This window comes from Xiphophorus maculatus, chromosome 2, assembly GCF_002775205.1.
Source record: "Xiphophorus maculatus strain JP 163 A chromosome 2, X_maculatus-5.0-male, whole genome shotgun sequence".
NCBI classification, from domain to species: Eukaryota; Metazoa; Chordata; class Actinopteri; order Cyprinodontiformes; family Poeciliidae; genus Xiphophorus; species Xiphophorus maculatus.
In genome coordinates this window covers 29,979,017-30,006,351 of record NC_036444.1, presented here as the reverse complement: position 1 = coordinate 30,006,351, position 27,335 = coordinate 29,979,017, and the positions used below count along the sequence as shown (strand labels likewise).

Below are 27,335 nucleotides of genomic sequence, written 5' to 3'. Positions count from 1 at the left end.
TTATTAATACTCTTGAAGGTTTAAATTTTTTTTACTATAAAGGGTTTAACATGACACAGCTGGTTACTGATACTGTATATATCGCCATCCTGGAAGCTAAGACATGATGTTATGTATAGAAACATCACCTGTTTCTGTGATTCTGAGTGGTTTGACTTTTAAGGTTCCTTTTAGCTGAGAATAATTTTGCTACATTTTAAACTATGCTGCCATATGGTGATATCCGTGGTGCGTTTTTATTAACCCTACAAGATAAGATAAGATAAGATAAGATAAGATAAGATAAGATAAGATAAGATAAGATAAGATAAGATAAATCTTTATCGTCATTGTCACAAGGCCAACGAAATTCAAAGGGTGCCATCAGTCGGTGCACATGCCCAAAAACAAAAAATAACTGTCTCACAATTCACACACAACGCAAGAATCAACAAACAACTGGCACAAAAAAGAAAAGTAAGAACAGCCACATTCTCACATACATAATTCATGATGATTAATGGTTGTTTTTGATTGCATTTAGTTTTGTTATTGCTATCGGGTAGAAACTGTCTCTGAGACGGTTGGTTCTTGTTCTGGTTGCTCTGTATCTTCTGCCTGAAGGCAGCAGTGTGAACAGAGAATGTCCGGGGTGAGAAGTGTCCTTTGTAGTGATGGGATTTTCGGCTCCTTTTCGAGATGCGGCTCTAATGGCTCTTCTTACTGTGGAGAGCCGGCTCTTTCGGCTCCCAAACGGCTCCCCATATATATTTTTGACATTATTAATTAATTAATAGCTTAAACCTAATTTTATAATATTTTGTTTCATTATTGACATTGTTAAGCACTTATGATGAGTAAAAATGCCGCATAATAATGCTATAGCAATACCGATGCGTGTGATGTCCTCATGTGCCTGTGCATGTTGTTTGTCGAGCCTGCACGATAGGAAATGCTGACTTTGCACAGTCTGCACTCTGCCCTGGAGTTGATGTAGCATTAAAATGAGTCCAAATCTTGCTCCGTTTTCTGTCACTCATTTATTTTCACCTATTCAGTTCTCACACTGACTCCCCTTCTTTCTGTGCTTCTTGACCGCTGAGTGAGTGTCTGTACATAAACACCTGCCAACGAACGCTATACAGCTTGGCCAATTGCCTGCCGTTTCCACAAAAAAAGTGGAGATAAACTTTTTTTTTAGTGTTTTCACGCCACATTATTAATTGAAACTATGTGTGATTGGTCAGATGTGTGGAGCACACGCTTGACATGAGGGCAGTGGACCGACCGAGGGAAAAAAAACTCTCCGCTCTAGCACTGACAGAAGAGCAAAACCCGCAAGGAGAGGGAGAAGGGGGGGAGAGACAGCGAGGTACCGCAGGACAAAAAAAAAACGATGTGGGGAAAAACTATCGTCTCTGGCACTTGCAGAGCACAAGCACAACGACAGGGAGGCGGAGAGACAGCGATATACTGTAGAAAAAAAAAACGGCTCCCAAATAGGATCCTAAAACGGCTCCCATTGTGGGCCGGTTCCAATCGTTCACTTCAAAGAGCCGGCTCTTAGAGCCGGATCGTTCGCGACCGACACATCACTAGTCCTTTGTGATGTGTTGTGCTTTTCTTAGACAGCGGTCGCTGTGCAGGTCCTCCAGTGAGGGGAGAGGGCAGTACAATACATACAACAGAGTAAAAATTAAGAATTAATTCACGACGTCAAGTTGTGTTAACATAATTAATACAGTCTAAACAGAAGGGAGACAAATCCCTGCTGTTTCGAACCTAGTTATATATTATTAGGCTTGTAGTTCGTCTGTGGTTAAATAACAGGACTACAAACCCACAATTCCGCTCAGTTCTTCGTCACATAACTTTTCAGCCAATAGCAGAAGCGTTCTTTGTCACATGAACAGAGTGAAAGAGATTTGAATTATTTGTTCGGTGTGTTGAGTGGAAGTTTAAATCAGGACAGAAACCATTTAAGAGGAATTTACGGTTTGTATGATTTACGTTGATAACAAACGGGTGTTATGTCATTTCCATGGGGTGTTGCGGTTGACTAAAATGACGTGAAAAGGTCCGTGTTACTGTTTATATCGGTTACTACTTGATAATGTCTGGAAACGAGCTAGCACGCTAACGTACAATTCGCTTGGAGGTAAAGGAAAACAAAACACTTGGTGTCATTAATGTAATAACTGTGTTTAGTATTCGTGTTTAAACTACCCGTTAGTGTTCTTTTTAAGTTTTGTCATGTCAGTCTAATATCACAGTTCCGTGTAACACTGCAGATCTGAACTGGGTCAATCCGCAGCACACGAGATGAACCGCGGAGCTCACAGTAAGTCAGCTGCTGCTTTTTGCTCTTGATGCGTTTTCCTTCGCTGTTTTCACCATGCTGTCCCCTCTGAACAGATCTGTGCTTTTTGCAAGATGAAAAGTTTGACTTCAACGTGTCCCTGTCGCCTGTCAGGTGAGAGCTTTTATTTCTAAACCCTCAAATCTTTCATTAGCAGAAGTTGTATTTCTCAGGTTGAATTTGACTTTGCAACAAATCAGTTCCCAGTAGTTCTCAACAGCTCCTCAGTATAAAGTACATTTATTTATTTGATAATAATAAATTCTCTCATTCACTTTCCTGGTTATAGATTTTAGTAATCTGCATCTTCTATGACAGCTCTGTAAAAGAATGTTCAGTCGTTAAGGAAATACACTGCCTGGCCAAAAAAAAGTCGCCACCTGGATTTAACTAAGCAAATAGGTACAAGCCTCCTATTGGATAAGTACTGCATAGGCGATTATCTTTCAGCTGGCAACAAGTTATTTAACCCCAGCTGATGCAATGAGTAACTCCTCATTTCTTAAACAACCATGGCAAAAGACACATCCTGTGGTCGTGGAAAAGACGTTAGTCTGTTTAAGAAGGGTCAAATCATTGACATGCATCAAGCAGAGAAAACATCTAAGGAGATTGCAGAAACTACTAGAATTGGGTTAAGAACTGTCCAACGCATCATTAAAACCTGGAAGGATGGTGGGGAACCATCGTCTTCCAGGAAGAAATGTGGTCGGAAAAAAATCCTGAATGATCGTGATCGGCGATTACTTAAACGTTTGGTCAAATCAAATCGAAGAAAAACAACAGCAGAACTCAGGAGTATGTTTAATTGTGAACGCAAAAGCATTTCCACACGCACAATGCGAAGGGAACTCAAGGGGTTGGGATTGAACAGCTGTGTAGCCATAAGAAAACCTCTAATCAGTAAGGCTACCCAGAAAAAAAGGCTTCAGTTTGCTAGGGAGCATAAAGATTGGACTCTGGAGGAATGGAAGAGGGTCATGTGGTCTGATGAGTCCAGATTTACCCTGTTCCAGAGTGATGGGCGCATCAGGGTAAGAAGAGAGGCAGGTGAAGTGATGCACCCATCATGCCTAGTGCCTACTGTACAAGCCTGTGGGGGCAGTGCTATGATCTGGGGTTGCTGCAGTTGGTCAGGTCTAGGTTCAGCAACATTGTGTGCCCAAAGAATGAGGTCAGCTGAATACCTGAATATACTGAATGACCAGGTTATTCCATCAATGGATTTTGTCTTCCCAAATGGAACGGGCATATTCCAAGATGACAATGCCAGGATTCATGGGTCTCACATTGTGAAAGAGTGGTTCAGGGAGCATGAGACATCTTTTTCACACATGGATTGGCCACCACAGAGTCCAGACCTTAACCACATTGAGAATCTTTGGGATGTGCTGGAGAAGGCTTTGCGCAGTGGTCAGACTCTCCCATCATCAATACAAGATCTTGGTGAAAGATTAATGCAACACTGGATGGAAATAAATCTTGTGACACTGCAGAAGCTTATTGAAACAATGCCACAGCGAATGCGGGCTGTAATCAAAGCTAAAGGCGGTCCAACAAAATATTAGAGAGTGTGACCATTTTTTGGTGGGGACTTTTTTTTTGGCCAGGCAGTGTAGTTTGGTTTGTTTGATAAATTGGGTAATCGTTTTTGCAGTAATTTTCATATGATAAATAGTCTTAGTATTCATCATTTCTTTTGAAATGCTGTGCATAGCTAAACAGATGTGGACTAATAATGTGAAGTTCCAGTAAGAAATTGTCATGCACTCATCATTGGCATGACTATCATTATTATAGGCTTAGGATGTCTCTTGTCAGTTGTTCTTTTTTCAAAGTGGATTTATTATTCAGTATATACTTTCACCTTGGTTTAGAAAAAAATAAAGTTCTTGTCAGTCAATTGCATTTACACTAAGCAAATTCTAGCTTATATAAAGAGTTTTAATCTGGTTTCTGCCTCCATCGCAGCACCAAAACTGCTCTGATAAAAATGACAACAGATACTCCTTTAGACTGGGTCAAATCTTACTTTTCTGGCTGCACTCGGTTCATTCAATTTCAGTCTTTTCACTCCCAGCCATTCACTGAGTCTTGGTATTCACTATGTTTTATTGTCTACCTCTGGGTCACAAACTTGGTACATTTGGTGTCCACTTCTGTTGCTACGCAGATGACACCCAGCTCTACCTGTCCACCAAACCCAACTCCACCCTCCAACCTCTGTTGGATGTTCTGTTTTAATCTACTCTGAAAACACCGTTTTAGCCTAGTCTATTTTTCTTAGCTTTCACTGATGTGCATTTTTTAATCATCCTTATTGTACTTTTATTCCAGTTTGTTTTAAACTTGAGATGCCTAAAAGGCACTTTCAAACATAATGTAACTATTTATTACTATCAATATATAGCTCCGCTGGTCTTTAGTAAAAGTCAAAGGTTTGAATTTATTTTGAATTTTGATTGCATTCACCCAGGATGAAAACTAACCACAAATCCTCAAATGCATAACTCTGTTAATATTTGGGTAAAAACTTCTTTTAAAGATGCAACTTTTATAGAATTTATTTATTTATTTTTTTTACTCATTTGTTAAAAATGTCACTATATCATGACAGTATGGCTCTGCCTTCTCCCAGTGCTAATTACAAACAACCAATCACATAAAGAAGGCGGGTCTTTGCGCTGTCAGTCACAATGTCATGTGAGATTTTCTTTCTACTACTCTGCAGCTAGCCTGTAGTGAATGCTAAGGCTAGTTAGCAAGTGTTTTTCCTGGAACAGTACATGGTATTTCTGCCATTAGCACATTTAGCAGCAAGTACATGAGATTGATTGACAGCACAAAGAACCTCCCCTTGGCTCTGATTGGTTGTTTTTGGTCAGGAGTGACTCAGGGAGGAGGTGGAGGAGATTGATCTTTTCACAGATTATCTGTTTCACATCACAGTTTGTCAGGATGGCGAGCTGTAGGCCCACCACTCTGACCAGCAACACAGGTGCTCCACAAGACACGGTTCTTTCGCCCCTCCTTTTCACCCTCTATACCTCCGACTTTAAATACAACTCAGTTACATGCCACATGCAAAAATTTTCGGGCGATACTGCCATTGTGGCGTGTATAAAGGAGGGTGGAGAGGGGGGGTACAGGAGCCTGGTGAAGGATTTTGGGGCCTGGTGCCACAGGAATAAACTTGAACTGAACATTTCTAAAACAAAAGAGATGGTTCTTGACTTCCATAGGGTGCCCCTCTTTCCTCAGCCTACTACCATCGATGGTATAGAGGTGGACGTGGTCAGCACATACAAATACTTGGGCCTACAACTAGACAATAAGCTGAACTAGTTCTCCAATATAGATAATGTGTACAAGAAAGCACAGAGTAGAATGTACTTTTTGAGGAGATTGGCCACCTTCAATGTGTGCTCTAAGCTCCTGTACATGTTTTATAAGTCCATTGTGTCTACTGTGTTATTCTATGCAATCGTTTGTTGGGGGGCAATGCAAGGAAGAGAGACACAGAGACTGAACCGCCTCATCTGCAGAGCTGGCTCTGTGGTCGGTGTGAGCCTGGAGTCTGTGGAGATGGTGGTGGAACAGAGGACACTGTCTAAACTCAGTCTAGTCCTGGAGAACACCAGCCATCCTCTGTACACTGTTTTCTCCAACCAGAGGAGCTCCTTCAGTGACAGGTTCCTCTCACTGGGTTGTTCAACTGAGAGGATTAAAAACTCCTTTGTCCCACAGGCCATTAGGCTTTATAATGCTGCTATCTGTGGGAGGGAAAGGGAAGGAGACGGGGTAACTAGTATTTTAACATATTTAGGCACTTTTACTAGACCTCTTTTTAGTGGTAATGTATTTATTTATTATATTCTTGTACCTTTTATGGATGTCTCCAGCTGTATGATTTTAATGCTGTGTGGATGTGAATTAATGTGTGAGCAATAGATAACCTCAATTTTCCTATGGGATTAATAAAGTTTAACCTAACATTATGCTGTCACAACATGACAACAATTTTAACAAATGTGTAAAAAACATATTTTGTAAAAGTTAATGCTACAACTTTAAACCCCCTTCAGGTTATGCTATTGATCCCTTGTAAATAACACATTTGTAAAAGAAAACTGTTCGGCTCCCTTTATTTTGTGTGTTAGTTGATTAAATAGTACATTCATGTGTAATTTTGTCATCATGCTTCACTTCATCACAGCTGTGTTTGTGAAATATTTGTCGTTGACAGCTCCAAAGGAGAAGAAGAAGATGATGATGAGGTGTTTGTGGGCCACACAGAGCAGTGTGTTTCCACTGACGTATCCTCCCAGCCTGAGGAAGGTGGCGGAGACGTGCAGGCGGTCTGGACCCCACTGACTGCTGATCAGCTGGAAGCTGTGTGTGAGGAAGCCCACAGACTCGCCAGCCAGCTGCAGTGCAGAGAACCACACGTCCAGAAAACCAACACAACCCACACAGCCTCTGATGTTGACATGAACAGCATGGCGACGACGGAGGAATTCATTCAGGACACTGAAGTGAAACTAGGACTGCTGGATCACACTGCCAGCAGCCTCAGCCCCATCAAACGTCAGACGTTCTGCGTACAGGACAGTCCCCTGCAGCAGCTGCCACCGGCCGTCCAGCACCACCTGCTGAGAGGGAGCAGCTCCAGCCGCCCTGCTGCCAGACTCGTTACTTCTAGCCCCATGGTCGGAGCCAGACTTCAGGCGAGACCAGCTCTGCTAGGAAAGACGGCGCTGGGGGCCACCACAGCACTGCCAAGTAAACCAGTGGCCCCGGCAGGTTCCCGTTCAGCCAGCAGCAGCGAAGCAGAGAAAACCAGACTCCAGCCACCAAGCAGAGTGAGTGGCTTTTCTATTAGTCTTGCAGCAGTTTAAGAGTGATCAAAAAAAGAACGATGTTGACATGTGAGAATTTTATGCTTTTATTTTTTTTTATTTTTAGACTGCAGGATCTTTGAAGCGGAGCCCATCCTATCGTCTCAGAAACAAGGCAGAGTCATCAGAAGATCTGCTGTCTGACTCAGTGAGCATGGCGTCTGATACCAGCGACTGCTCCTTCAACTCCAGTCTGCTGCGGAAATGCTCACTGGTCCCACCCTCTAAGGTAACACATGACCCAACACTCCTGCTTTCTTTGCATCCCACAAGTTTTTTACGATCCGGCGGGGTCGTGTAACAGTTGTAAAAAGGATCAACACTGGAATCAGGATCAGCGTCTGTTTATTCCTATAAGACACAGTGTGGGACACACTCAACCATTGGGTATGGTACACAGTCAGTCAGATCCCAGGAGCTCAGTTAGGCAGCTTCTCCCTTTTTATATTAACAACAAATGGAATAAAGAAAAATAAAATTGTGTACAAATCAGCATCAGTGAAATATGTTAATTCATAATGCAAAATATAAATAAAAATCAAAAATATATTACAAAACTTGAATTTCTTACTTTATATAAAAGAATGCATAATGTCTTTATTACTATTCTGTAATAAAGTAATTAAATTATAAGATATAAAACTACAACAGAAAACTGTGTATTCATATAAGACACAGTGTGGAACACACTCAACCATCTGGTATGGTACACACAGTCAGTCAGATCCCTGGCCCAAACACATTATGGAGGGAAAACTTCAGACAAACTTTATAAGAGTAACAGTTTAATTTTAACCAAACTCAAAGTTTTTAAAACACTTAGACAGTAGTTAACATTATATTTTTATGCAGCACCAAAACTGTGAGAACTATTTTTAATGTTATAAACATTATTGAGAGTAAGAGGTAGCATGGACCTTACCACAGGGGTCGCTTTTCATTGGCTGATGCCCATTCTACGTAGTAGCGCGGCTACAACATGTGTGGCCGTCTCACAAACACACTTAGCTTCCCGTTAGCTAAGTACAGCATAATGGCAGAACTGATACAACTTTTACACCTTGAAGCCTGTCTGCTACACAGTCTTACGTTAGTTAAACAGATCAATATCCAATGTGTCTGTATCTGACATACACTAAAGATTTTATTTGAGCAGAAAAGGCTTTGGACTGTTAGCCACTCTAGCACTAAGTACAGCTAGTCAATCAACCATCGCTGTGTTCAGGGAAGCGCTGATTAATAACCGAGAAATAAATATCAAGCCTGGAAACTTGATATCGTAACGAACTGAATGTTATGTTTTTAACGTAATCTTTGCTCGTCTTTCGGGGCGCAGGCGGTTGCCACGGTAACAGGTGTGCTTAAACTACAAAGAGAGAGCGAGAGTAAAAAGTTACGAGTGGATTTGAGTTGATCACCTGTTTGGGTTATTTTACCTTTGTTTCCCTTTGCTGTGGCTCATTACAGCCACTGTAGTTTCTAAACGTTGGACTAATTACCTCGTTCGTTTGTGAGTTTACGTCATTCACAACAAACATCAAATAGAACAAATATATTTCATAAAATTTTAACAAACAAATGGCTTCTACCGTGGTAATTATGTGAAATTAAATTAATTATATCCCAACTTCAGAAGATTTGCCTTTACCTTTACAGAGCTCTTTGGTTCCTCCTATCAGTCTGTAGCTTCTCATATTTCAGTCATCAAACCAAATTTCAGATCTACCATAACTGACTGACCTGCTGGCCTCAGGTTTGCAACCAGCTTGTGACTGAGAAACCAGTAACCTGCTCCCAGATGATGACATGAACTTGTTAGTTCCTCTGTCCATTCTAGTAGCTGATATATTGTGAAAATCCGGTAGAAATGATGCACTAATCCAGTCATGTTTACATAGAAACAACGAGGCTTTGTTTGTGAGACTTGCGGTCACGTGGGTCGGTTGTGGGAGGAGCTTGGTAAGGTCCATTAGCACACATCTTACCAGCATCTCAGGTAGGCAGCTTCTGCCTGGCTGCTGCAGTTACGTCACAGAACCTTGCTTTGTGCAACACTAATAACCATCCTCCCAGAACAATATTTACAGAAGAAACCAAAAATAAAAGCAGTATAAAACAGAAATAGCCTGCCGCAGTGCAAAAGTGACAACAGACATGATGTCAATTCAACAAAAATGTGTTTTGAGAAGGTACATAAGAAAAATAAATAAATAAATAAAATTAACTCAGCTACAGTCACACTGACCTCGTGTTTTTTGTCAGTGACAGTCTTGCATGAAAAGTGACAGTCTTGCATGAAAACCTCCCCGCTTCCCCACTTGCGACTGACATTTCCTCAGTGTGGCGCTAAGACTAATGAAGCTTAAAGGAGCTGCCTATTCAAATTCAAAAATACTTTATTGCACCCAACTGGATATTAAATGTTGTTGAAACTCATTTAATTAAAGACTTATTGCAGATGGTGACGGCAGTGGGCTGGAAGGATCTCCTGTTGCAGTCTGTATTACAACTTATTGAAGAAGCCTCCAATTTCTTGTCAGATAAGCGTTTTATGCATTTTTTTTAATCCCAATTAGTAAAAAAAAAATGCTGCAGCTTGATAAGATGTAATTATAATTCCAACATAATACTGTTGTTCCCATTGTTGTTTCTGTTAGTCAGAAAAACTGTATCAATGCACATGCTGAAATGAAATTAAGGCTGAAATGATTAATTGCGAAGAATTGGTTATTAAAATAATTGTCAACTAATTTAGTAATTGATTAATTGTTAACTTTAGTACACAGACTCAAAAAAGGCCAGGCGCTGAAAAAAAGAGTCAGATCAACCAAAACTAAAACCTTTCATAAATATGTACACTTTGCATTTAAGATTACAACGCCTTTGTTTGTTTGTTTTTTTCATTGTCTTTTCCATCTACATTGATCTTTTGTGTAAATACCATTTTTTTGTTTCTCTTCTGACAGAATGCTAGACTGAGAAAGCTCTCAGGCGTTAAAGCTCCACCTGTTCAGGGCTGGAAGGTCACAGACAGGAGGAAAACCTCTTCATCCTCATCCTCATTGTCCAGCTTTAACTCTAGCATATCTCAGTCCCCGGCTACAGGTACGCTAAATACAGGTACGCTAAGCTCTCACTGGATGTTTGAAGAAAAGCACCAGGAAATGTAGCTGCTGCCTGGTTTCATTCTGACTCTGTACCTGATCGAAAACCAGAAATTAAAAGTCTGATCTATAGACTTTAACAATTAACAACTATTGTTAATGGTTTTGTTTTCACCATAGAACTAAATATCTTGAATACTTTGTAATGAAGTGGATGTAAGAATTCTTTTTGAAGTTTTGTTTCTTCTTTCTTACAACAGGAAGAAATTTTAGAACTCTTCTGGACCTGTTTCTATTTTTATTTTTTTCTGTTTTATTTTACAGTAAGCATGTTTTAAGATGGGTAAAATTAAAATAATTCCAAAAGTAGAAGGAAAACTGGTATATTTTTATTCTAGTTCTGGGGGAGAAATTGGATTTGGTAGGTTAAAGCTTTAAAGAAGCTTTAATCTCACAGAATCTTGAGGTCGATTCTGTTTTTTTATAGCTTACACAGTTAAAAGTCCATCTTTTAACTGTGTATTTTTTTGTGTTTTTGTTTCCGCCTTTTGGCCAAAGCTCCTTTTGAAAACTAAGTTTTTAACCTGAATGGGTTTTAATGGGTTAAAGAAAAAAAAGTGCCTCATCTCTCCCATCAGCAGTGATAAAATCTGTTAGTTTAATCAAAACTTTTTAATGAAAACTGAATTTGCTGTGGATCCGTTCTGTGTCCACCCAGGCAAAATGAACTCCTCCTTAAGCGTGAGCAACTCCACGCTGCACGCCCCCTCTGGCCCCGCCCCCAGCAGCGTCCGCAGGGAGCCGGGTCTGAGCAGACCTCGCCGGTCCACTCTCTCTGCCTCGGCAGAGCCGCTTTCTTCCAGAACCGGCTTTCGCTCCCAGCCCACTCAGGCCAAAAAGCCTCCTGATGCGGAACAAGCTAAAGCTGCCAGGTCCACACCGTTAAAGAGAGCCGAGTCCACACCAGTCCAACCAACTCCCCCAAAGAGAACCGGATCTGTCGGCGCCACTTGCTCAGTCCGGCTGCAGAGCGGAGTGAAGACCAGATCTAAACCCAGAGGATTGGTTCATCCAACCTCCAACATGGCCGACAATGCAGAAGGTGAGAACATACGCTGGGCTTTCAGGCTGATGTTTTATCAGTTATGAAATCTGATTTTATATCTTCTGCTAAAATATTCCGTTCATATACAAATGTGGCAGATTATGGAAATTGTGAGGTAATTATTAATTTATTAATCTGGAATTTCCTCCTCAGGTGTATCCAAGGTGATGAAGCCAAAACGGCTGTCAACCAGCAGCACAGACAGGTACACCACATCCATGTTTTAAATCACCATTATGACTCTTGGGAGTCCTGATATTTTCATGCCTGGCTTGTAAACAAAAATCAATCTGACATCATTCATTAATGTGTGCTGCTTTAGTTTTGGGGGCCTGATCGTTATGAAATAAACAAGAAAATTTGAGAAAAGGTACAACTTCTAAGCCTACTACAAGTAAACAATTCACATTCCACCCAAGCCTGAAAACACTGGAAATGATTCTACATATTTAACGATTGCAAAGGGGCAGTATGGTGTATTTTCCAAGAATATAGTGTCAATCATGTAACTATGTTACCTCATGTTGTTATAAAAATGCTGTACATAATTCAGCAGCATACAAAACTACTTAAAGTAAGCAAGAACGATTTCTGCTGATGTTGTATTAAGTAACTGAGAAAGTTACAATATCTGTCTATAATTTCTGTATTGGAAATGAAAAAGTCGTATCAGGACATCCACATGACAAGTGCAGCAGGCTCACAGTTCCAACAGGTGTTTGCTAATGGCTGCTGCTGCTAGTCTGGAGCAGCTGAGTGGGGAGGGGCAGGACTCTGTGAAGCGGGAGGTGGAGCTTTTGAGGCCATGTATTAAGCCACCCTGAGTGGTTGCCATGGAGATTAAAGGATTTCTCAAACATACATGAAGGAATCAAGGCAATGCTCCAGATATGTTTGTTATGAGGAAATAACATTATAACATGATGCAAAGCTCACAAAAGTTTATTTTATATACTATGCGTCCTTTTAAAGTTATTGATTCTAATTCTTTTTGCTTTTCTTGAAGAACTAAATTACTCTAGTTGCTTGGAGTGATCAGATTTTCTGAATGAAAAATAGGAGTTTGCTACCTGCTGCAGTTTTTCTATCAGCCCCGACTGTTATGTACATATGAGTGCAGGTTTTGGTCTGATTATTATTCAGTTAATATGTAATAGTTTTTCTCTCACAGTCGTCCTCAGAAGCTGTCAGCTGGCTCTCTGATGCCCTCTGTTGGCAGCAGTAAGCTTCAGCAGGTGGCTGCACGTCACCCTTCTGCCCTACCCACCCCGGTTAAGCGCAGGCCCTCCACCTTCCAGCCCCCCTCCAATCCGAACAGGACACTCAGGACGCCATTTAGGTCAGACTCCAGCATCCCTCGCACTCCGAGTTCAGCAGAGAAACAACAGAGGTGTAGGTGAGATGCTGGAAATATGTGAGAGGGGAGATGGCTACCTCATCCTCCAAAAAATCCGTCCTCCAAAAACAATCACTGTACTGTTTGTGTGGTATTTTTCTGTAGCCTGGTTCCAAAACACAAACAAGAGGAAGAGCCTGTTCATTGCCCTGACATCCAGGCTTTCTGTCTGGAAGAGGAGGAGCCTCCCGTCATCCTTCCTTCCATCAGTCCAGAGACCAAGCAAACACAAAACACGGATCTTGGAGCGTCAACGGTGAGCGAAACGCTTCCCAATCCGGTGGAACTGGAGGAGACGGAGGAGAGCGCAGCCACAACCCAAGAGGTTCGTTTATAACCCGAAGTCACAGGCTCCTGTTTCTCCTCAACTTCCCTAGTTATGATTCATATCTAGGCCTGTCACGATAACAAATTTTGCTGAACGATTAATTGTCTCAAAAATTATTGCGATAAACGATAATATTGTTTGAAGACCTTTTCACACTGATTTAATGGAAATGATGTAATAATGCATGCGAAAGAACACTAAACACTGGAGCTGATAAACAAAATAAACAAAACAACCAAAAACAAAAATAAAATGGATTCTCAGTCTCCATGAACAAAAAACTCACTTGAATAAAAACTAAACAGCATAAAGCCAAAGTGGAAATAAATACTGCATTCAACCAAAAGAGTGCAGATTATGAAGTCTGTATATTATGTTGCCCTTCAGTAATAATTAGATTTAAATAGAGAAAATGGGCACATCGACTACCTGATGCAATAATTCACACTACATGATTTTTTGCTCCTATTTTTCCCTTCCGACAATCTTAGAACGTTGGTCTTTCTAAGATTGTGTGGTGTGTTATGGTAGATTGTCGTTGCCGCTCTGATCTAAATCAGGGGTTTTTCCCGACTGGGAAAACTGAATTTGCTGTGGATCCGTTCTGTGTCCACCCAGGCAAAATGAACTCCTCCTTAAGCCGAAGCGTGAGCAACTCCACGCTGCTCCTGTTGAATGTGACAGGTAGCCAATAAGAAAGCACGGATTCTCCTCCGTGCTTTCTGAGGGGAAATTACAGAGGGGAATCCCAAACAGCTGACACGGCGCAACCCGAAGTCCAGCGGACATCAGAGATTATATGTGGAAACAACATTAATGTTTATTCAACATGCAAAGAATATAGAAATGACAAGGGGAGGAATTGGAGCTAAATTGCTACCGCAGTTGATAAACCTGGTAACTTTTCAGCTGTTCTTCGTTAACATGAGGTAAATAGGTTCTAATGATTTTCATTCAGTCAGGACTTTACACTGACACTAGCCACATGCATGGACCTTACCAAGCTCCTCCCACAACTGACCCACGTGACCGCAAGTCTCACAAACAAAGCCTCGTTGTTTCTATGTAAACATGACTGGATTAGTGCATCATTTCTACCGGATTTTCACAATATATCAGCTACTAGAATGGACAGAGGAACTAACAAGTTCATGTCATCATCTGGGAGCAGGTTACTGGTTTCTCAGTCACAAGCTGGTTGCAAACCTGAGGCCAGCAGGTCAGTCAGTTATGGTAGATCTGAAATTTGGTTTGATGACTGAAATATGAGAAGCTACAGACTGATAGGAGGAACCAAAGAGCTCTGTAAAGGTAAAGGCAGATCTTCTGAAGTTGGGATATAATTAATTTAATTTCACATAATTACCACGGTAGAAGCCATTTGTTTGTTAAAATTTTATGAAATATATTTGTTCTATTTGATGTTTGTTGTGAATGACGTAAACTCACAAACGAACGAGGTAATTAGTCCAACGTTTAGAAACTACAGTGGCTGTAATGAGCCACAGCAAAGGGAAACAAAGGTAAAATAACCCAAACAGGTGATCAACTCAAATCCACTCGTAACTTTTTACTCTCGCTCTCTCTTTGTAGTTTAAGCACACCTGTTACCGTGGCAACCGCCTGCGCCCCGAAAGACGGGCAAAGATTACGTTAAAAACATAACATTCAGTTCGTTACGATATCAAGTTTCCAGGCTTGATATTTATTTCTCGGTTATTAATCAGCGCTTCCCTGAACACAGCGATGGTTGATTGACTAGCTGTACTTAGTGCTAGAGTGGCTAACAGTCCAAAGCCTTTTCTGCTCAAATAAAATCTTTAGTGTATGTCAGATACAGACACATTGGATATTGATCTGTTTAACGTAAGACTGTGTAGCAGACAGGCTTCAAGGTGTAGAAGTTGTATCAGTTCTGCCATTATGCTGTGCTTAGCTAACGGGAAGTGTCTGTTTGTGAGACGGCGACACACGTGACCACGTAGAATTAGCATCAGCCAATGAAAAGCAGTCCCTATGGTAAGATCCATTGCAGGTAGATTGTAGTAAAGCATTGATTAATACCTGGTTTTAAAATTAGTTCACTGGACTTGTAGCCATTATTTTGTGCCCATTGTTGGACACCACACGGCAGGAACGAACCCGATCGAACCGTTATACCTAGGATTTCTGTCGGCTAATGTGTGATCTGTCAGGTTTTGAAAATGGGCCGACAATCGGCCGACAACTGGTGTGCGCTGGGCTTTACACTAAGGAAATGAGGAAGGGGGGCGGTCAGTGGAGAGCACCGGAGTTTAGCCTTTTTCATTCAGTGTCATTAACAGAAAGAGAAAAAGGCCGGAAGAGACAATAATGCCGATAATTAAAATGACGTCGACAGGTTTAATTTATTGTACGATTAATTGATTTATTGTTTATCGCAACAGGCCTATTCATATATATTCCAAAATGATTTCTAATATACAGCCTGTGTGAAATTACTGTTCTCTAGGCATGTCACAATGGCAAATTTTCCAGAAATTATGGCGACAAACAACTTGGGTTAAAACGTTTGGGAAACAGAACTGATGAGCTGTTGTAACAGAATCAAACACACAATTCAATATTTCAGAGGGAAACAGAGGCCCTCTACCTTTAGATTTCAGGAATTCTGTCATGACGGTGTCGACGAGTTTAGCTCCAGAAATTATAAGAACTGTAAGAAGTGTTAAAAATGTGATCTCTTGAAGACTTTCCTTAAGCCCATGATGGCGTCTGCTGTTAAAATGAGAATCGTTACCCCAGTCACCACTGTCCTTGTTTAACAGACCAGTTATTTTTACTTATTTTAATAAATGAGTTTTAAAAGATTGGAAACATTGGAAATCCTTTCAAAGCATTTAAGATTGAAAATCCTCCACTAAGGCTGGATGGAGCTCCAGTCCTCCATCTACTCCTTGTAAATAAACCTCATGAGAGTTTTAACGCCTCAGGTTCTTCTGCTGGATCTGCCTCCTCCGAGCCTTCAGCCCCAAGAGAAGCTCCTCATCGATCTGGCCAATACCCCTGACCTGATCTGCACCAGCAGCAAGAGCTGCACCACCACCCAGGTAACCCAGTTCAGTCTGACCATTTGGTTCACTGAGCTTCAGTGATTCTGATTGTCCACCTTTAGGTCAACTAGATTTGTACAGCACCAGTCATGCATGAGTTAATTCAATGTGCATCAACTGAATCCTTCATGAAATTTGAAGTTGGAAGAAGCTAATGGCAAATAGTTGCCTCAGTTGGTTAATATAATGAACTGAAATGGTAATGATGAAAATGTGCAGGGTATTTTCTTTAATCTTTCTGCAGCGCTCGATGTCATTAGTCACAATATTTTACTTCAACAATAATTATCTCAATAACACCGGGTTACAAAAAATAATTATTGGAAGTTGTCCATGTTTTTTCAACAGGATTATTTTGCACCGTTGAATCCAAAAGTGACATCCATTTTTCCCAATCAGGTCAGGTTTTTATTCTAATTTTATTTAGAGAAATCTGATCTTCTGACTAAATTGATGACATTTTTGTGACATTATCAGTTCATTTCTGTTAATATTTCTCATCCAAAAAGGGTTTTAGGAGAAAAAAGTTTTCTAACAGAGTGTTATTAATGAAATGTTACAAACTTGGATTCTGTAAAGTGTATAATAAACACTAATAATGGTAAGTACTTGTAAATTGAACATTATGTCTTCATTGTGTAAAATTCTCCGTCTCTTTCCTGTCCTGATGGAATGGATTTTAGTAATCTGCATCTTCTATGACAGCTCTGTAAAAGAATGTTCAGTCGTTAAGGAAATACACTGCCTGGCCAAAAAAAAGTTGCCACCTGGATTTAACTAAGCAAATAGGTACAAGCCTCCTATTGGATAAGTACTGCATAGGCGATTATCTTTCAGCTGGCAACAAGTTATTTAACCCCAGCTGATGCAATGAGTAACTCCTCATTTCTTAAACAACCATGGCAAAAGACACATCCTGTGGTCGTGGAAAAGACGTTAGTCTGTTTAAGAAGGGTCAAATCATTGACATGCATCAAGCAGAGAAAACATCTAAGGAGATTGCAGAAACTACTAGAATTGGGTTAAGAACTGTCCAACGCATCATTAAAACCTGGAAGGATGGTGGGGAACCATCGTCTTCCAGGAAGAAATGTGGTCGGAAAAAAATCCTGAATGATCGTGATCGGCGATTACTTAAACGTTTGGTCAAATCAAATCGAAGAAAAACAACAGCAGAACTCAGGAGTATGTTTAATTGTGAACGCAAAAGCATTTCCACACGCACAATGCGAAGGGAACTCAAGGGGTTGGGATTGAACAGCTGTGTAGCCATAAGAAAACCTCTAATCAGTAAGGCTACCCAGAAAAAAAGGCTTCAGTTTGCCAGGGAGCATAAAGATTGGACTCTGGAGGAATGGAAGAGGGTCATGTGGTCTGATGAGTCCAGATTTACCCTGTTCCAGAGTGATGGGCGCATCAGGGTAAGAAGAGAGGCAGGTGAAGTGATGCACCCATCATGCCTAGTGCCTACTGTACAAGCCTGTGGGGGCAGTGCTATGATCTGGGGTTGCTGCAGTTGGTCAGGTCTAGGTTCAGCAACATTGTGTGCCTAAAGAATGAGGTCAGCTGAATACCTGAATATACTGAATGACCAGGTTATTCCATCAATGGATTTTGTCTTCCCAAATGGAACGGGCATATTCCAAGATGACAATGCCAGGATTCATGGGTCTCACATTGTGAAAGAGTGGTTCAGGGAGCATGAGACATCTTTTTCACACATGGATTGGCCACCACAGAGTCCAGACCTTAACCACATTGAGAATCTTTGGGATATGCTGGAGAAGGCTTTGCGCAGTGGTCAGACTCTCCCATCATCAATACAAGATCTTGGTGAAAGATTAATGCAACACTGGATGGAAATAAATCTTGTGACACTGCAGAAGCTTATTGAAACAATGCCACAGCGAATGCGGGCTGTAATCAAAGCTAAAGGCGGTCCAACAAAATATTAGAGAGTGTGACCATTTTTTGGTGGGGACTTTTTTTTTTGGCCAGGCAGTGTATATATATATATATATAAAATTTTATATTTATGTTAAAATTTTATGATTCATAATTATGAGTGATCTAATAGTCTACCCTGAATCCATAAAAAAACATGGAATGCACATTTCCAAGGAGTGAATTGGGATTTCTTTATAAATGGAATTCAACCAGCATTTCAAAGATCTCATTTATAAAGTGAAGGGTAGCTAACACCATAGGCAAATGCAACTCAAACTTGTTTTTTCGGGGGTGTTTCTCGCCCCCGCTTCAATGCGACCCATATCTGACTTTTTTATGACAGGCTGAAATTCCAATCCACCCCATTTCACGCCCTTCAACAGTTCGATTTCTGCTGCTTCCATATGTGGAACTCAATCAGATTTGCATCTGATTGTTTCTTGTTTGTTATACAGCAGGATCCCCTAAACATCTCCTATATTTACTGTTTTCTGGTGTTGAATTTCATTGATGTCTGACTCCACATCTAAACAAACATCTCTACAGAAGTTGCAGTCAGTACTCCACAAAATGCTGGTGCTACTTTTATTAGCTTCTTTCGTGTTCAGATCTTGTCGACTCCTATTGCTGAATAAACTTTAAAATCAATATATGAATGCCTCCATCCATTATTATGGTGTGGTGTTGTGTGATGTTCTTCTGCTCTTGCGGGATGCTTTGGGGTCATAAACAGTTCATACAGAAATCTGATTGTGGTAAATTTGTAGTATAATGGAACATGCAAAAAAAATTGGAATTGAACATCAATACCTGCTGTATGAACATAGCCTTAGTACTTCATTATGTATAACCCATACTACTTTGGAGTGGTTCTGGTTTCAAGTATCAGGTATGCTTTGAACTTTCTGTGTTTTTGGTTCATCTAGTTACAGAGCCTCAGTTAGTGTCTAACTAATACAACATGTTTGGCATGAAAACATTCATATGTTTCCTCAAAGGCATAAGGTTCAGTGCCTAATGCTGTTTTTAGTTTTGAAAGCTAAAAATAGTATCAAGTAACTTACCTGTCAGCTTGGCTTTGAAAGAAAGTAAGTCTAAATAAGCTGTCTTATTTGTACTTGTAAATTCAGCCGACTCACTGTTTGATTAGAAGATGTGCTAACAATATTTGAATCTTTTGTTTTTCCAGCTAATTGATCTGAGCTCTCCTCTTATCAAGTGGAGTCCAGAGGATAAAAAAGAGAACAGTGCTCTGCTCATCAACCTGTCCTTCTGATCCTCCAAACATCTCCCATCAATAACTTGAATCAACTGAGAGCCAGGGCTCAGTCAAATCAGTGTCAGTGATGTCTTCAGTAAGCCACAGGATTATGTTTGAAATGATTAAAAATATTTGTGAGAATGCTGTTATTAATTTCAACTGATTGTACTTTTATATGTCTCCTCCTTGCTGCTTTTATTTTCTGAATAAATGTTGGTCAATACTGTCGACCTGTCACGTTTCTGCTCGTGTGCTGCTGAGTCTGTTTTTTAACATTTCCCTTTACTCTTATCAAAATCCTCCGTATAAATGTACAGCCAACTGTATCACTAAATGCCCAAACACACGACTAGCTGGAGAAGTACAGGACTTTATGTTAAATATGGACTGTTGAAGAAACAGTGCTGGTACTCTTGGACTGGACAAAGCTGACCTCAACACATTATTGAAGACAATGATACACCCGTGCAGCACTTGTCTGGTTTGAGTCTTAAAGAAGTTTTCATTGGAAAGGATAAAAATCATTTGCTGGTTTCCATCTTGGAGCAGGTCTTATTTAATATCGACATACTCCCACCAGCTCATAATTCCTCATTATAAGGAATAGTAAGATTGGTCACCATAGCTATGCAGATAATACACAGATCTACATCAGTGTCACAAGCTGACTATGAACCCAATCAAGCACTGAACAAATGCCTGGAACAAATCAAAACTTGGATGTGCCATAATTTTCTTAAACTGAACAGAAATTAAACTTCAGTAAGAGAAACGGGTCAGCACAAAGGTTTAGTTTAGTCAGTCCTCAAGGGCATCCTGCATGTTTTAGTTTTCTTCCTGGTTCAACACACCTGGATCAAATGGCTTGTTTAGCAGAACTAAAACATGCAGGTTATCATATCGGCCCTTGAGGAATGACTTTTTGAACACCACAGGTTCTTTATAACTAGAAAATAACTATAAAGAAACTATAAGGCCGAGGTAAAATGCACAACCCACAAGTTAGAGTCCTGGTCTGATGACTTTTTGCCACATGTCTTCCCTCTCTTTCACAACCCATTTTCCTGTTTGAACACTCAAAACAAATGAATCTAGAGTTACAAAAAACCTTAAATTAGTCATAGCTATAAACTAGTTATCAAATCTGGGTGACATGTTGAACAGAATATCTAGGTGTAGCCAAGGTGTTGAGGGGATCCAGTTTGGTGGCCTCAGGATCACATCTCATCCAGTGATCTACAGTTTTCGCTGGAACAATTCACAGCTGGGATAAAGATCAGTGGTCCTGGTATTGAGCCAGAGAAGGGTTGAGTTCCTTCCGTGTCAAGGCGTGAGGTGTTCTGGGTACGTCCCACCGTGATGAGACCCAGAGGAAGACCCAGGACACGCTGGAGGCAGTATGGGAACGTCTATTGATTCCACCGCAGGAGCTGGAACAAGTGGCAGGGGAGAGGGAAGCCTGGGCCTTCCTACTGCAACCCTGTCCTGGATAAGAGGAAGACAGAGGTTAGAAAGACTAATCCTTCTCCTTGCCAACTTCATGTTCTTTTGAGGTACTTTGTCTTGAGAACCAGCAGAGAAGACCTCAAAGGAAACTTGGAAGTAACAATTTCAAAAGAAATGCACCTCCCCCCCCAAAAAAATGGCCTCAAAAAACACCACCTAGATGTACCGTGTTTTTTGCTCATTCAGGCACTTTCCTCTTGGTGTACTCATCGTGGGAACAGGCAGCCTGTTTTCAAGGCAATGCCTGTTATCACCAACTACACAAATGTATGTTCACAAGTGTGTAAACATACGATGGTGTATAAGTAGGAGTTTCAGGGGGATGCAGGTGTTAATGCTGTACTTTACAGGTTGGCAACATGGTGGTGGTGTTAAAAGTCATCGTGGTCCTGGTGGTGGGCTTCATTTCCTGCTTGGCAGAAGAGCAGAAGGTGAGGAGCCGTCAGTGTAACATTTAAATGACAGTATTCAGTAATAAGATGCTTTTCTAATTTAATATAATTATTTTACCATTATTACAGTATGTACAGTCCTGATTTGTCTTGTAGAACACCTTAAATCAGGGCTGCTCAATACGCTGAAGGTTTGGAGTCGATCTCAGCGGTAGGTGATAAACTGAACGCCGCCAAGAGGCTGAAACCAGCACGTCCTCTTCTGACGCGCTTATGAAAATATTCAAAGATCCAAAACGTTTGTAATTTTATTAAAGAATAAAAATAAATCAACAAAAATTGTTCAAATTAACGATCTCAGTAATTATTGTTTCAACAAGGTGTTGCGCAATTCAGTGCGTTTCGGTTCAATTAACAAAAAAAGGGACTCAAAGATCGACTCTGACGAGCAGAGCAGCAGTTTAAATTAACTAATCAACCATCGCTGTGTTCATGAGAGACTTATTAATAATCGCAAAATAAATATCAAGCCTGAAAACCTTATATCGAAACGGACTGGATGTTATGTTTTTAACTTAATCTCTGCTCGGCTTGTGGGGCGCAGGCAGTTGCCACGGCAACGGGTGTGCTAAAACGACAAAGAGAGACTAAAAAGGTACGAGTGGTTTTGAATGGTGTTCTCTGGCATCTTGTTTTGAGCTCAGAGTCTGAAAGGCTTTTCCTCTTTCAAACATGCTATTTATTTTTGTCTCTTATTTAGTGGAAATATTGATGTTCATGAAACTTTCTCCAACATAATAACCTTTTTCAACATTTATAGGTTCACTGTTGAAAATGAGGAGCTGACATTAAATGACATTGAAATAAATTCCAGTCCAACATCTGGGTTGAGGTGAATCCTCTGGATCCTGTTGGAGGAAAAATATCCCAACTTCATATGTTGTGCTTTTATCTTAACAGAGCTCTTTGGTTCCTCCTATCAGTCTGTAGCTTCTCATATTTCAGTCATCAAACCAAAGTTCAGGTCTACCATAACTGACTGACACCTGCTGGCCTCAGGTTTGCAACCAGCTTCTGAAACCCGTAACCTCCTCCTAGTGTCAGAATCTCTCTGAGGAAGAAACTGTATTAGACTTTCTATCACTTTAATATTTCTGCTATAACTGATGGATATTTGCATATAAAATAAGTCAATAGAGTTTAATTTACAATTTTTATATCTTTGTGTCGTGAGGTAGATCTCAGCTGGCTGGTGAGAGAAAAAGTAGATCTTGGTCTCAAAAGGTTTGGGCACCCCTGCCTTAAATGATGTGATGAGTTGAAAATGAATAAAACAGGGAGACAATGTGGTAGTTGTAGATTGTCAAAACTTTGATGGGTTTGTATGAACCTGAAAATCCAGTTTGAATGTTTTTAAGTGATCTTCCAGTAGTTAAAAGAACCCACATAGACTTATTCAAAATTAATTAATCTGACTGTTTTATAATCTCTGTAGTTGAATTTTACTGAATTGTAATAATTTTCGTATGTCTAGAAATAAGTTAGAACTGTTTGTCTGGCAACGGCACACCTTTTTATGAATTAAAACTAAGTACTGTAGTCTGTTTTTCTAATTTTTGTGTTTTACTTTTGTTTTTTTCCCTTCTGCTCTCTGACCAGGAACTGTCCGTCTCTGAGCTCCTATGGAGAGCCAACAAGGATGTTGGTGAGAATCTGAAAACAGTCAGTCTGTATATGTGGTTAGAAAAGATCAGACGGTCTGGATTGTTTTTCTCCTCTTTTGAAACTAAAAGGCAGTGTTCTAGCTCTGGTTTGGTTTCTTTCCCTCACTTTATGTTCGTGATCATCTATCTTCAGATAAGGTAGCCTTAGAGCATCTCTCTATTAGTAGAAAATTATATTCTGTGTGTTTGGTCAGAAGACAATTAACAATAAATGTTTGTCTTTTTGAAAATCCAGACTTGACTTAAATTAAGAGCCTAACTTTAATCCAAGTTCCATAAATAAATGAGTCCTTTTTCCCCGTAACATCTTTTTACCATCTGGGTGTTTTCCTTTAATCTATTTTAAATTGTTTTTCATTGTAGTCTTCCAGTTTACAGAAACGTTGATTTACTTCTTCAGACAGTGCTGAAGAGAAGTTTACACAGACTCTTCATGGGCATAAATCTGTTCATTTTAGGCTTTTGAATACATTTTTTGAAGTGTTATTTCTGTCATCCATAAACACAAACATTTGAGTAACAGTCCTTAGTAATTATAGATAAGTCAGGGGATTTTTGCAGGCATGACCAAAATCCTACAAAACTCTGCAAATTTCCACAATGTATTTGTATATTTCTATATTAACATAATATTCATGTAAGTGAACTAACCTTACTTATTCTCTACCAGTGCACACGGAGGATGAGCCCCTTGTAATAGATGATATCGCCTACAAGAATGAGAATGAGAGGAACGCAGATCAGTGCACCTCGCGCGGCTGCCTGTGGCCCAAATCTGCAGACGGAAAAGTTTACATCCCCTACATGATCGCCAATCACTACAGTACGACCCAGGAGAAAACACATCATGTTTTTATTTGATTCAAACAGATTGTACTGATACGACAAACAAATTATTATTTTTTTTACAACACATCATTGTGTGATCTCTGTAAGAATTTTACGTTGGTATCATTTCTCATTTTTAAAACGGGCGTTTTAAACTGTTTCCACACTGACATGGAGAAAAAAGGTTTTTGCAGGAAGGACTTTATTCTGGTTTTCGTCTTTCTGCAGCTTCCCGGGAGCTCTCCGTCATTGAGCGAGGCCTGCAGTCCTTCAGTGATGTTTCTTGCATCCGTTTCACCAGGCGGAGCAGCGAGAGAGATTATCTGAGCATCCAGTCGCACAACGGGTAACACTCTGCAAACTACACATCCTGAGTGAAAAATTACAATATGCACATCCAGAACCAAACATCTGCATAGTGGAAGAAAATACATCAATTTTAAAAAAATAAACTAACACTGGAAAAAACATCAGAAATAATGACAAAGTATTTAGCTTGATGTGTGTCCGAGGGACCATTTTTTCTCTGTTAGTTCTGTGAGTTGTTTTTTTTTAAGTTTTCACAATTTTAAGTACATCATTTATGTATTCAATGAATCTGAAGAATTTTCAATGTCCAATTACTTAAACTTAAAATAAAAAGTTCAAAAAAACCTGCTGGGGTGAAATTTATACCTGCAGTGTTTCCATTAACCATAAAATTGCACTAATTGAAATTATAAGAAACAAATTTGCTTAATGGAAACACCTATTTTGGGGGAAAAAAAATCACATTTTTTGATAAAATGTTTTTGCATTGTTGGATGTGGGTTCTTTTTCCAGCCATATGGAAATAGATATGTTTCGCACAACTGCAATGGAAACACTTTCTTTTGCATCACACGAGTTTTCAGAAACATACCCCTGACTTTATTACAATGAAATAAAACACTTTTAGAATTTCATTTTGGTTGATGATGAAGTGGAAGGCAAATAGAGTAGTTATGTGCAAATATATTGCGTGTGATAATGGAAAAGAACTGACAACATTTTGCATGGCTTTCATGCAAAATACAGTTTTTGGCAAACCTGGCACTACAAATCATTCTACACAAATCATCCCCACTGTGAAACGTGGTGGGAGAAGTATGCTGTGGGTATCTGGTTATAGTTTTGTTGTTTCTCAAAATTTTCAATAATTGTCCAGATGTACACTTTGCTGCTTTCTCACCTAAAATCCCAGTAAAATGCACACAACTGTATCATTTGTGTGTGCAGCTGTTACTCGTACGTTGGCCGGCTTGGCTACAGCCAGACGTTGTCTCTGGACCAGGCAGGCTGCATCTACCACAGCACCGTCCAGCACGAGCTGCTTCATGCCCTCGGCTTCAACCATGAGCAGTGCCGCTCCGACAGGGACCAGTACATCAGAATCCTGTGGGAGAACATCCAATCTGGTCAGAGCCTGAGCTACTAACCCACATGTCACAATTCCAAGATACTGTTCCAGTAAGAAGAGCTGCAGATAACTTTTAGTCTAGGATTTATACAGAAGCTATCCTGCTAAAATGACAGTCTGCCAGTCACCAGTCTCCAGCCTTATGAACTCATCTAATAATTGTTTCTTTTTTTCCTCCCAGGTTTGGCGTACGCCTTTGATAAGCTTGACACTTTAAACTTAAATACCCCCTATGACTACAACTCTGTCATGCAGTACCACAGGTTTGGAGAAACTTCCTTCTATATTTGCAATTTAACATTGTTTCAGATAGCCTTTGGAAGAGTTGTATTATTAATATTTGTTAGAATTTCCAGTTAATATAAAACGAGGAATTTAACATCATACACAAACAGTGTGGTTTGTGTAAGCAGCTAAACTTATTGCACTCTGTCCTTTATTGAGCTTTTTCACAAACCTTATTCAGTAAAACGGTTTATGATTTTCTGTTTAATTTCTGTTTGGATGAACCTTTCTGTTTGTTCCAGGTATGCGTTCTCTGCAAACAACCAGCCCACTATGGTTCCCATTCCCGATTCAAGCGTTTCTTTTGGAACGGCTACTGAGATGAGCATGAATGACATCACCAGACTGAACAGACTGTACAACTGTTAGACAGTAAGAAAAAAGCATATGTAATAAAACAAAGTCATCTATATGGGTTCACACAGTAAAAGCAGTTTGTAGAAATCTGTTAATATGAGTAGTTGAACTAAATGTTGACATTTTTTTGTGCTGCAGTGTTTTATCTGCTGGTTTCCCCAAGAGATGATAACTGCTGGAACCGTCCATCGTCTTCCATGTCTCATCAGTTTGATTTGTCAAGATATTTTCTTAAAGCCTCTAATAAACTTTAATATGCACCAAGTCTGATCTTTGCGCATTTCTAAATATATTTCTAACACACATAAAGAATCAATTGCCTGACATTATGTTTTTTAAACAAAGTATAAGTTAAAAGGCAAGTGCAAAACTGCACTTGTCATTAAAGCTATTCATGACAGAAAAATCATTCTTGGAATATTACAAGGAACCTCAAACTGCAATCATCCAGGTTCACTGTCCACACATTTTAATAATAATTACCAGATTGTCAGCAGGGTTCTGTAGAACTCACTGGAATTTGAGAGCCCTGATCAGACACTGGTTTAAGACGAAGCCTAACAGAGTATTCTAACCCTGAATTTGAGGAAATTTTTGATTGTCTATTCCAGAAAGAAAGGTTGGTGTAGCAGTGAGTATGTCTCATGGAAACAGACTCTGTGAAGAACAAGATAACATGCTTCCCTATCAGGTTTTCTTTGCAAACCCTGACATTTTTAATAGCCCCCACACACCTGACTGTATGACTTGGGGTTGATCCAAAGCATGTGTCTTTATGTTCACTGGATTTTAACTTCTGGTTTAGTTACTATTTTGAGAGCAAACATTTACACTGAACTGTATTTTATTCTAGATAAAACTCCCAACCTTATTCAGGGAATTGAGTGCAAACACATTTACAGTTAAGATTTTTGTACATTAGGAGGCGACATTCTCACACTATTATTACTTCCTAAGCAACCTGAAAATCCATTTCAGCAATTCTTAACTAATATTCGTTATAACAAGCTGGTTTGGTTTAATTTAGTAATTATTAATAATAAACCTTTCATTTTTCTTCATCCAGTGGAACGATGTAAGATGCAACATGTGGTTAATCTTACTTTATTTTGCCATTTGATTGTAAAATGCCTAAAAGGAGTCAGAGTCTCCACAAGAGGTGGATTGAGGCTGGAGTCACCAAGAATCATACCTGTCAAGTCTCTCATTTTGGCCAGGAAATTACAGTATTTTACTCCTCTTTCCCTCTATGCTCCCATATTAGTATTTTGCCGAAAATTTCCCATATTATAGTAAATACGTGGCACATCATTCCACTCCACATCATTACACACCC

The 27,335-nt window shown here is 39.9% G+C and overlaps 2 protein-coding genes across 5 annotated transcripts; both read left to right on the top strand.

Annotated features, from left to right (window-relative positions):
- Positions 1–1,883: 1,883 nt before the first annotated feature.
- On the top strand, positions 1,884–19,710 carry gtse1 (G2 and S-phase expressed 1). Of its 4 annotated transcripts, none has more exons than XM_023326619.1 (13): positions 1,884–1,974; positions 2,271–2,320; positions 2,395–2,452; positions 6,585–7,200; positions 7,304–7,465; positions 10,203–10,341; positions 11,059–11,442; positions 11,599–11,650; positions 12,617–12,841; positions 12,947–13,166; positions 16,142–16,258; positions 16,610–16,660; positions 19,398–19,710. In XM_023326619.1, exons 2-13 carry the CDS (start codon positions 2,302–2,304, stop codon positions 19,482–19,484), a joined length of 2,130 nt encoding a protein of 709 aa, XP_023182387.1. In that variant the 5' UTR covers positions 1,884–1,974; positions 2,271–2,301; the 3' UTR covers positions 19,485–19,710. The 4 variants fall into 4 exon arrangements, with proteins under 4 accessions (XP_023182387.1, XP_023182383.1, XP_023182407.1 ...); XM_023326615.1 differs by having other exon boundaries at positions 10,203–10,356; XM_023326639.1 differs by lacking the exon at positions 16,610–16,660.
- Positions 19,711–21,298: 1,588 nt separating this feature from the next.
- LOC102221000 (high choriolytic enzyme 1-like) lies at positions 21,299–26,269 on the top strand. Its single transcript, XM_014475347.2, has 8 exons — positions 21,299–21,406; positions 23,027–23,072; positions 23,762–23,914; positions 24,148–24,265; positions 25,177–25,355; positions 25,539–25,620; positions 25,885–26,014; positions 26,138–26,269. The coding sequence occupies exons 1-7, from the start codon at positions 21,335–21,337 to the stop codon at positions 26,009–26,011; spliced, it is 777 nt and encodes a 258-aa protein (XP_014330833.1). The 5' UTR covers positions 21,299–21,334; the 3' UTR covers positions 26,012–26,014; positions 26,138–26,269.
- Positions 26,270–27,335: the final 1,066 nt, after the last annotated feature.